The sequence below is a fragment of the Pygoscelis adeliae genome, unplaced genomic scaffold, assembly GCF_000699105.1.
Source record: "Pygoscelis adeliae isolate BGI_AS28 unplaced genomic scaffold, ASM69910v1 Scaffold38, whole genome shotgun sequence".
NCBI lineage: Eukaryota > Metazoa > Chordata > Aves > Sphenisciformes > Spheniscidae > Pygoscelis > Pygoscelis adeliae.
Genome location: NW_008825614.1, coordinates 16,821,309 through 16,832,683, shown reverse-complemented (window position 1 = coordinate 16,832,683; position 11,375 = coordinate 16,821,309). Strand labels below are relative to the sequence as shown.

The 11,375-nt window shown below is 39.4% G+C and overlaps 2 protein-coding genes across 2 annotated transcripts in view; one reads left to right on the top strand and one right to left on the bottom strand.

The window, feature by feature from the left end:
- Window positions 1–29: 29 nt before the first annotated feature.
- On the bottom strand, window positions 30–10,733 carry TDG (thymine-DNA glycosylase). The gene is made up of 10 exons (XM_009333059.1): window positions 10,711–10,733; window positions 9,418–9,566; window positions 6,521–6,750; window positions 5,940–6,009; window positions 4,439–4,574; window positions 4,277–4,359; window positions 4,101–4,195; window positions 2,352–2,523; window positions 1,926–2,054; window positions 30–864 (listed from the first exon to the last, which is right to left on the bottom strand). Exons 1-10 carry the CDS (start codon window positions 10,731–10,733, stop codon window positions 725–727), a joined length of 1,227 nt encoding a protein of 408 aa, XP_009331334.1. The 3' UTR covers window positions 30–724.
- A 430-nt stretch (window positions 10,734–11,163) lies between these two features.
- LOC103924529 (chromosome unknown open reading frame, human C12orf73) overlaps window positions 11,164–11,375 on the top strand; it is a 3,134-nt gene continuing 2,922 nt past the window's right edge. Inside the window, exon 1 of the mRNA XM_009333058.1 lies at window positions 11,164–11,205. Within this exon, the coding sequence (XP_009331333.1) occupies window positions 11,164–11,205 (42 nt within the window). The remainder of the gene's footprint in view (window positions 11,206–11,375) is intronic.

Genomic DNA, 11,375 nt, shown 5'->3' with positions numbered 1-11,375 from the left:
AGATGGAGTGGTAGGCACGCCTTACCCTAAGACAGCTCAGCTAGAATATTTAGGCCCTGTCCTGTGTGACACAAATTTTCCTCCCCAGTGCTGTGACTTGAGATGATGTCTCCGCTCCCTTAATCCTGAATATGGTCCAGTCGCTAAACAGAGAGAGCTCCCTCTTCCCACCCAGAAAATACTCAGTACTCACAGCTGCAGAACACAACTTCCTGCACTTTTTAAGAAGGCAAAAGGCAGACTTAAAAAGCACAATTGGCTTAACTGTGCACGATTAAAAACACCACTTCATGTAAGGTAAGGGTACACTTCCCATTGTCCCCTCTGGATATAAAAGGATTATGAGATATCCAAATACCGAGGCATCAGTAAAAAGTATACTGCTGCTGCTACTACTACATTACAATTTGTGGAATAAAATTAACGCCCCAAAGAAATCTTCACAAATGAGAAAGCAATTTGTCAAAAACGGCAAGAAATGGTATACATTAAATATAAAACTCATATACAAAAAAGGGCTAACTTTTTTTAAAAAAGTTTGGACAGTTCCTTAAAATTATCTAGTTCATTGATTTGAGCCTACCACACACTCACTTTGGACTATAATAAAATAACTAGGGGAGATAAAATACTATTAAAATGCTTCAGTTGGAGAACCGAGGTACCAATCTTGATCACTGCATTAAAACTGCAGCATGTATGCATAGCCGAGAAGAAACAGCTCTTACGCGCTGCTTCCCTCCTCTTCCCGTGTCATACCAGCACCGAACTCTGGAATCTGGTCGGCAAAGGACTGCGTCATCCATTGTCCATTAGGAACTTCACCGAAGGAGGACCCCTCGCAGTACTGCGGATTGCTTCCTGCTACAACACACACATAAAAATAATAAAACACAGTTTAAAAAAAATGCAGTTGATACCACTAACTAAAACTAAACGATTAAAATACAGATAACGCCACAAGCAAAAAACCCCCAACCCCCCAAAACAACCCCTAAAAAAACCAGAGAGAGAATTGCAGTTTCCATCTTTCCTCTCTGTTTTTCAACCACCTACTCAGGCTGCAGTTCAAACTTATTTCTGTCGAGCATCTACTTCTGTAGATCCAGATCATTTCCTCAAATTATAATTTCTTCAAGTCTTCTTCGAAGGGTGACTGCGTATATATAAATTAAGAGTCTACATGTTTAAAAGAATACCTCACTTTGCAGTGAGGTATTCTACTCCTATAAATTTTTTCTTCTCAAACGGACATTCTCTTTGACAAAGTAGGGTAGTCAGAACGCCAATTTCAATTCTCAATGTGAGATTAGGACTGAAAATTCAAGACTTCAGAGGAAGGTGGTTACTCCAAAGTTACTGCTTCTGCCGTTGTTTTTCATACTGGTTTTTTAATTACAGTTGGTGGTATTTGGGGAGGTGAAATTCCCAGCTTCTTAATTACAGCTAGATTACTAGACTCATCCTTCCAATACTGCTCCTTCATCTGGCCCACCAGCAATGCAACAACCTCAACTGCTCTGTTATTTTATCTGTTCCACCATTCTCTGGCTTTGCTTTCCTTAGGAATGAAAAAAAAAGAAGTACCAAGCCTCTCTTTTGCTCCGAAAAGCACGATGCAGTTATACAAGTCATTGCAGTTGAAGAGGTTTACCGTGTAAGTCACTAGTTGTGTCTGTTTGTCAGATCCTGGGAGTCAGTTGGAGTTTGGGAAAACGGTTTGATTGATGTTAAATAAAGTAAATGACTTTTCTTTATTTCTCTCTCACAAAAACTATACATTCCCTCAATTATGTAAGAGTTTAACTGCTGCTATACTTCAAATACATTGTATGAATGGTGCAAGTTGCTGAAAGGGTAGAAGGTTAAGTATTTGTTCATAAGTAACGGTTGACAGACTGAATGCCCCCAGGACCGCACTTTACCAGTTCCATCTGAAGAGAAATGGCACTGTTCGCTTTCATACAGTGCACGATCACAGTAAGCTCCTCCATACGCTGCTTCATAACCTGGATCGTATTTCTCTTCTTTGACAGCCATCTTTTTAGCATCCTCTGCCGAAAGAGAAGACCTCAAGTATTAGTACTCAGAACAAGAATGATCAGAGAGTGTTTTTGTCAGAGAACACTTGAAAAAACAGCCACACATTTTACAAGATAATTCTTGCTCCCCTTAGATGATTAAGATGGTACTAAAAAGAGAGTGGAATGTGTAATTCTATGCCACACGATTTAGAGAAGATGGCACATCTCTTCCCTTAAATTCCTTATTTCTTTTTGCTTGGGAAACTGCTAGTTGTGTTGTACATTACACTACATTTTAATAAAGGACTAAGAAAATAACCACTATACCTTGCGCAAGTTGCAAGTCAAATGTGTACTGCACCTCCTGCACCTCCGTGTTTGGTGCGATGCCTTTCAGTTGATCCCTTAAGTCTTTCAGCTTTATGTAATAATGAACTTTATCTTGCGCACGAGGAAACTGAGCACATCTTGCGCTGGATGACGGCATAACGTAGCAGAGCTTGAGACAAAGAGCAAGAAAAATAGCATTACTGGTCCCTGAACTATGAGCTAATACTTAGTGCATCGAGAATAACTTAACAGCTAAGCTCACTGTTTTAACCCTTTGTACAAACTTCAACTAATGCCACGGGTGGTTGTGGGAGAGGATAAAAGGAGCCTTTCATTTTCCTTGGCCAGCTAGATGTCTTGCCCTAAAGAGAGGGACTGGTTATCAGCTGCTGAAGCGAGGACAGTTTTCACCAGTTGTTTATGCGCTGCAGGAGAAGCAGCGCAGGTACCTGTTACAAGAAGTACACTTTACAAGCGTATGCCAGACAGGGGAGCATACTCCAGAGCTCCCCGAGCAAGCGAAGCTCTGAGCCAGAAAGTCCCCAGTGGAGTACGTGATAGCATGCAAACGCCCCAAACCAGTGAGGGGAGGCATCACAGGTTAATTAGCCTGGCTTCTTGGCCAAGTGCGTCTGCATCGCACTTGCCAGGGTTTGAAACTCTGGAGTTCGTGTGGCGGAAGCCAACCTAAGCGTCTCTATCGCTGCCGACAGCCCTAACCAGATGTAAAGTTAGTTCAGAAAAAAGGAACTGTATCCAATACTTTTAATAGCGTGGTGTGTTTACGAACAAGTACTTGTAAATAGGATTATTTATCTTTCTTACAAATACATCTACTGCAGAAGTGTTTAAGAGCTACTTGAGAAGCAAGCGCTTTATCACCAACGGTTCTTCAGGCTCTGATGGCAACACTTCACCTTTAGAGAAGGACAGCTTAAACTCAGCTTAAACTTGCAGCACTAGTACTTTGGGATAGAAATAAAAAGAAAAGCCATCCAACTTTTGAACTGACAAGGTAATGACGCTCTGGAATAAGCTACCTTGGCAGCTAGTGTAACTGCCTTTGCCTTAACCTGTTTATAAGAACAGGTTAAACAAACCTATTTGTGATGATACATAGCTGGACTCTTGAGATACCTTCCAGCACTAGACGTCTATGACTAATGCACTCTTCATCAAACTGTTTGTTTTATCTTAAGTGTCCAATTTAATTTCAAGCTGCAAATCAGCTTAAGAAGACCGAGTCTGATGGAAGGAAGTGCTTGGGCATGCCCGGATCCAGTAATGCTGTAGCTGTAGTGTCTAATAGCGCAATGATGGACTTAACTATTCTTTCTCCCGCTCTGGGGCACCACTAGCACCACGGTCACGTTCGGTATCAAAATTCAGTAATACAAACATACCAGGGAACCGGACACAGAGAATCAGATGAAAATAGATGACAGTTATCATACAAGCATGTATGTTTTATTCATGTTTTAGATAGTCCTCAGAGAATGCACTAACCTACTAACCATAATACACCATTTCCCAAATAAAGTCTGCAAGTCTGAAGAAGCTGCATTAAAGATGTGTCTGAAAATTGCACTATCCCCCTTTCTCTCTTCAAGTAAAAGCCTTCCACATCCCTTGTACTTCGGGCAATCTTTGACGTTATCGTAAGCGTGTGCAAGTCCTGAGACTTTGTTAGTTTTGAAATAACCGAAATGGAGTGCCCTGGTTTTGTTTCTCAGTACCAATACTTACCGTTTCTGTATCTGGCACCTTGTGTGGCTGCAGTCCAAATTCCAAGTTCTTAACTTTTATTCCAAAAACTTCTTTACTAAAAATTTCATAAATACCTAAAATGAAAAGAAGATAGGATAAGTGGACAAAAAAAAGCTACTGACAAAATGAATTCATTTAAAAATCAAGGTTCTCACATTTTCCATTGAAAGCTGCTATACGAGGTTTATACTTTTGTAACTTCTGCATCAGAATCCGCCCTCCTTCCCGAAACTCTTTGCTAAAACAGAAAGTACTCAAAATTATAATCACAACTATTAACTCATTAACAAGCACAATATTCCCCCTTGTTATCCTACCTGGAGAGGTCTTTGCTTCCAGGTGTTGTCCTTTCAACCATGTTTGTAAATCCAATCCCATATTTATGTGGCAAGGTGTGGTCATCCATATGGTTCAGCTGCTCATTACTTAGACCAGACATGAACAGACACTTCCCTGTGAAGTAGGAAGATATGCATTTGCCTTTTTCTAAGGAAAAGAAAACAAAACCAAACCCCCCCCTCGACTATCAGAGTACTGGAATGCTAAAGGAGGAGCCTATGTTAACAGAGCATCAGTTAATTTCGGAAGACTATTGCTCTATCTAGAAAAGTTTAAAATAGCCAAAATTGCTTTATCTACTGCAAGAGCATAGAAAATCCCCAGTGAACAACAGGAATTCCTCACCATCATCCTGTGTATGGAAACCAGACTTTTAGAATAAAAGTCAGAAAGAGCTTTAGATTTTGTGATTCACTTAAGCAGGGAGTGAATCTGATCAATATGGATTTTTGTGGGAAAGAATGTAGCAAATACAACAAGCGTCAGTTTTCTTTTACAACCTTGCCATCGCTTCTCCTTGCACTGGGCCTCTCTGACAGAACCCGTTGACATCTTACATTCATATTTAGTGTATTAAAGTATAGTTTGGGTGATGTGCACTGCCAATCTAAGCACAAATTAACCACAGCTAGCTCCTAATGATTCGGGAAGCTTACAAACACCTGGATTTGTCGGAGCATGTGTATCCTGTCTGCTTCTCGGTAAAGGCAGCTATTAGTCTGGCTAGTCCGCAGAACGCTAGAGAAATACCCAAGCCTGATTTACAAGTCTGTTGGACACCAGAAGCCTTTTGGCTGGAGTATCACAGGGCTGCAAATTAGCCCACATGGAGCTCCACAGCTGGAATGGCTCCCAGTAAGCAAAACAGAGCATTTCAGAGTTCAGGTGTGATCTTTCTTTATGAGAACATGCTGCAGAAAATGTTATTTAAATGGAAAAATACCTAGGAAAAGATATCTGTCTGGAGAATCAGGTGTGCTAGATGCACGTGCCTACTGGGAAAGGGCAATGGTTTTTGCTTTTTCATCAGTCAGAAAGCTTGTTTGGAAGAGATGAATAAATGCAAACAGAAGAGGCCTTGCTGAAATGCATTTTTGGGAAAATGTGTGTAGTTTTACTTTGTATCAGAAATTGATGCCTATTGACTTACCCTTGATAACTCAAGTACTAGAGATGTAATTTTTATTCCTTATGTTGCACGCTAATACGCCAAGAAATTATCTGGTAATACTGTGTTTACATGACAATTCTAAACCTGCACTGAAAGTCACCGATTATTCCTCTTTTATTCCTTTTTATGCACGGTATTTGACAGAAGTAATTATGGGATTTAAACCACTCTTGAATAGTTAAAAGCAAAATCCCTCTCTGCATCAAAAAAAAGGCAAAAAACAAAAACCAAACCAGTTTAATTAAAATGCCACAAGTTCTAACAAAGTTCTGCAAATTCTATAAGAAGAAAGGAAAACAAAAACATACAAAAATGGTTTCCAGGTCCAGGGTAATGATGTCCTTTGTAAGCTGCCATCAAGCCAGGGTTTATGCCAATCTACAAAGATACCAGTCCATTTTAACGATGAGAACACGGCTTGCTAGTCAGGAATTTAATCAAGTTACAGTAAGGATGCTTATTCAATTCTCTTTAAGTTACCGTCAATAAACAAAACTGTGTTAATGGTACCTTCCATCACTATTTAAAAAAAAAAATGACAATTTTACAGCAGTGTCTCATTTAGATGTGCAATGCCAGAAGCGCAGCTCACAGTGTGTTTTACAGTCACTGGTGCAGCACTTCAGTAAATGAAGTGTCAAGTAACGGTCTCTCATAATTATGTATTACACGTAAGCCTTAGACTTCTCAGAAGTTACAACTATGTTACTATGATTTTTAACAGAAAATGCAAAGCAGCTCTACATACAGGAAACAGTTTATATACTTTATCTTACAAGATCTTGCCATATAAGCAACATAGATAAGTAAGCAGAAGGAATGTAAATCATAACCAGCGAGTACAGACTATTCACTTTTCTACCTAGTCTTGTAACTGTGAGTTACTTACTATTACAATGTCCAGATCAAAGGTCAAAATATCAGGTAAAGTCTTGGTCAGAAGTTCAGCTTCAGATACACCATTAAAACGGTCCACTTTTCTTTTGACTTTAAAAGTATCTGTGATCTTTTCTTGTTTGCCTTTTGACTTGGCTGATTTTTCTTTTTTAGCAGCAGACTTTTTGGGTTGCTTTGGCTCAGTTGCTTTGGCTTTTCTTTTCCTCCCTCCTTTTTTAACTTCTGAAACACACAGCAAATATCCTTTTTGTACATTTCTAGTATTGCAGTGTGGATATTCAAAAAGACTGAGCTAAACGTATGGACACAAAAAGAAAGCAGACAGATAAATTTACCTTCAAAATTCATTAATTTAAACAATTACCAGGTGAATTTCCATTTTGCAGGCTCAACACAGAGCTAGCTTGGGTGTCTCTGTACCACAGAGACACACACTACTCGCAGGCAGCTACGCTGACTTAGGATGCAAACCAAGAATAACCTCATGACTAGGTTATGTTGTTTACATGCTGTATGCAACAATCCTTTGGAAACAGTTTCATTTCTTTCGGAGGATATGCCAGAACATCAAAGCTTAGGTTCCAAGGAATGCAATAGTAAGCTCTAGTCTACTATTCACACTCCAGCTTCTAAATATGAAAGTTGATTGTTACAGATTACATAATGCATTGAAGAAACTGAACAGCATGTCAAGAGCAACAGGTCTCAAGGATTACCTACAGTGTAAGGTATAAGCTTGTCAGGAACACAAACACATAGGCTGAACGCTGCATAAGCTGTTTACAATTTATTGTCTACAGAACTGTCCAGTGCATTATATAGCAAGGTAACGTATGAGAGCTTCAGGATCTCAATTTGAATGAGTGACACCAAACATTAATTTTTATCTACAAAATGCAAACATAAAGTAATCGCTGTTCACGCATTTGAAGCTTCCTCATCTTCTGGCCCCTAAAGCTTAGAGATTCAATCAGCACAGGTACTGGTCATGACATGACCACCCAGAGATTGCTCTCTATCCTTGTTCATTGATAACGTCAAGTTGCAGAACACAACTTCAAAAGTATGCAAACGTATTTAGCAGCAATCAGCAAAGAGCCAAGGTAATCTATTACTTTAAAATTGAGACTTCATCTTATTTGCAAAATTTCTAGACGAAACTCTCCCTCAGGTAAGAAATAAATACAGTGGATACCAGGGCACTGCCCTAAGTCTGCCAACTTTTTGGGGGCTGTTTTTGTTTGCACTCAGCTTTCTTAAAGAAGGACAGAAGTCATGTGAAATTCCCACCGCGTCATTGGAGCAACTGCTTAGGAAAGCTGTAAGTAACAGTACTCAAGCTATAGTGTCGCTACATGAAGAAGAGACTAGAAAGGCACAGACTTGGTGAGGCACAGAAGCAGCTTTTGCTTTCCTGGCCCTTGAAGAACTAGGGGGTTTTTCACGTGATGGCAAAATGCCACAGACACTCTGACTGCTCTGAGTTGGATGTATTTCAGATGAAGTAGGATAACGTTCTCCTAACTCTCATGCTGATCAGGTACCTACCAACCAGCCACTGTCATGAAAGACGAACAATGCCAGGGCAGCCTTTCAGACGGCAATCCTAAAAATTTCACTTTTTTCATCACAGCAGGTAGCTGGACTCCAAATCTTTGCCTTTCATATACGCTCCTGTAAATTTCACACACATTTGGTAAATCTTCAAGCCCTGCCTTTCAAGGCCTTACTCAACTTTCAATTCTTGTAAAAATACTAGGGAACAGCTTCGTAACAGAAGATTACGGTTGTCTAAAAATACTTGAAAGGGCAGTCAAACAGCATGCTTATGGTGACATCATGTTATCCAATAATAAAGCTGCAAAAGAAGCCTAACTATATAGCACTTAAGATGCATCCTCACTGTAGTGAATAATACAGTGAGCAGTATTATTCACTGTAGTGAATAATACAGAGCAGTTGCAACTGTTTTAAACTGGAGGTTTTCTTCCTATGATTTCATCTGGCCAAGCATTACAACTAAAAAAGAAAAATTGACGCTTACAAAAGGATGCACTTAAACAAGCAATGTCATTGCATGAACTGGCTGATGGATTACCTTGGTACGGAAAGCGCTGACCTATACCTATATATTAAAAGCAAGATGAAACTTGGTGTGTGAATATTTGCTGTAGAATCAGAACTTAAGCATAGTAGAGATCACTGCCTTTTTTATGTGGTAAAGAGCAAGCGTAAGACTAACAGAACAAGGGATCTTTTCTTGGCACGGTTAGTGTAAAGCCTAAGTGTACAAAATCCTAGTGGGGGGAAAGGAAAGGCAATGTACAAGTGCATAAAGTACAAAACTTGTGTCACATACAAACAATGCTGGAAAGTGTCCTGTATTTGTTTAAACAAACCTCATTAAAAACAAACAATCCTTAGTGGATATAAGCAATTAACTACTTGTGATTACTACAACACACTAAAACACCATTTAAACAAAAATATTTCAAATAAACAGTACTATACTGTACTTCTCTGGCAGAAGTTAAAAAATATTTTTAACTCAGACTGAGGAAAGATAATGTCTCTAACATAATATTAAACCCCACAAAAAATCAGCTAAAAATGGTACGTTCAGCTACTGAAACAAAAATCTGCTCTTCCTGCAAGAAGATAATTTTGTGAGACTGAACAACGTGAATACTATCACCGGGGTTTACTTCTTACCTCTTGAATTGTCTGGTAACAAACATTACTTAAAGAATACAATGAATCAATACTTCCTCAAAGAGCATCAAGAAATCCAATAGGTCCAAAGGAGCAGTTTAAGATCAATAATTCCTCCCCCCCCCCCAGTCGGTTACTAACGTCTTAGCTCCCTTAGCACAGCCCAGTCAAAACTACCTTTCGGAGGCTCCTGAGCAATGTTTGGCTCTGGAACGCCCTCTAGAGTCGGCTGCTCAGTCATGATTTCCATGTTGGGCGCTGCAGTCATCATTTGATGGAACGGAAACGTGTAAAAAGCTTGAGCTTGCTGAAGATACGTGTAGTATCTTAGAAAGGGAGAAAAAAAAAGAGACATAGTTTATCAGCAATTTAGAAATTTAGTGATGTGCCAAACAGACTGTAAACATCAACCTTTATCAAGGCTGGCACGTACTGCGCTTACATTCTCCAACGACTTTATTAACAAGGCAGTAAATTAACCAAATCCACTAAGCAGTCTGAGTGCTTAGCTGGTATCAGGGGATGTTAAACCCAACATTAACAGTACAGTTCTCTCGTGATTACTATAATGTGGAAGAATCACAACATTTGTAAGTGAAGCATAGGGCTTTCCCCCTTTTTTTTCCTCAAAAAACACTCTGTAGCACACATTACCAAGGCAAACTTGTCTATCAAACATACCGACAATTTACAACACAAGCGAGTTAAAACTCTCCGGACTTCCAAGTTGCCCAAGTTTTAGATTTTCTTTATGTTACATCAGTTACTTTGTCTGATATGATACAGAATGGATAAATCATTCTGGTCTACAAAGCATTATGAATACACACAGCACTAGTTACTATGCAGATTATTAAACAGCTTTAACAAATCGTGTGGCAGATGTTGTCCAGTTATCCCGCACTGGATCCTAACAGAAATATTGCACTTATTCTACGCAGAAGTGTTCACACACACACATTCAGTCTCCTTCCACGCACAAAGACATTTTTCCATATACAGCTCTTTTGCTCCGCGCATTTATTAGTCACATACAGCCCACACACCCCAACACAAACTTCTGCTTCACACTGTCATTCCCTTCTACCTATGCAGCCACCGCCTTGTCCATAGATTCTACTGCCATACAAACACACAGAAAAGATTTCATGAACAGTAAGTTTTCATGAAATAATTTTATCACCTCAGAGCTATTCAGAAAAACACAAAATAATTTTTAGATATACAGAAATATCTCAAAAGAAGGGACCATTCTCTATTACGCAATGGGTATTTAAGAATATTTAAGAATCCCACTGTAACTCAGATTTATGCCAGAACAGCCCACGGTCTTGTGGTCAGGCCACTGATTTTGAACCAAATACCTGCACTGAATCAAGGAGAATAAATTTGAACGTAGGTTTGTCAGATTCCTGGGGAAGTTGCCTAATAAAGTCACGAAGGATTTTCAGAGTACAGTAAATACCTCACCCCTCCCGCTGGAAGAGTTCCATTTTATATAAAATACTTGTGCAGTTACTGAACAGAACAAAACTGATCCTCAGATTTGTATTAGGAAACGCAACTGAGACATGTAGAATCCAGTTCATAATGTAATAAGTGCTTAATTATACAGAGCAGAACAGAGTGAGTAAGAAAGACGCGAAAGCATCTAACCCAAGAACAGTCTCTAAGAAGAAATCTTCTTGTAGTATGTCTTCTTATTGTATGCGTATATAAAGTCTCCTTCATATAAAGGCAATAAAATTCCCTTTAAACAGAGGAAAATTTGCATCATGTCATGAACAAGTCCTCTAACCACACGGCAACGAGATGAAAGACAGCTTTTACCCCCACCTCTAACCCTCATATGCATTTTTTTTTTTACATCGTTTTTCTTGCACGGGTTCAGAAACACAGTATTTTGTTATTGATGTATATACTATGGAACACCGGAATAAATGTTTTCAGTTCCATGAGGAAAAGGTAGCGATTTAAACCCCCCCCCCCTTCAGTTCGTGCTAAAAATGAAGGAAAGAGGAAAAGATACGTCCACTGGAACAAAAACAAACACTAAATCATTTTCAAATCCACCTCTGCACACACAGGCCTCCGCTGCGCCCACGCAGGCGCTTCTTAACACGCAGCAAGCACCG

Coding starts and splice junctions, on each gene's coding strand:
- TDG (XM_009333059.1), bottom strand. CDS start 10,733: ATGGAACTCTTCCAGCGGGAGGG. Junction 6,010..6,520: donor TTGATCTGGACATTGTAATA/GTAAGTAACTCA, acceptor GTATCTTTGTAG/ATTGGCATAAACCCTGGCTT. Junction 865..1,925: donor TTTCTCTTCAGATGGAACTG/GTAAAGTGCGGT, acceptor TGTGTGTTGTAG/CAGGAAGCAATCCGCAGTAC.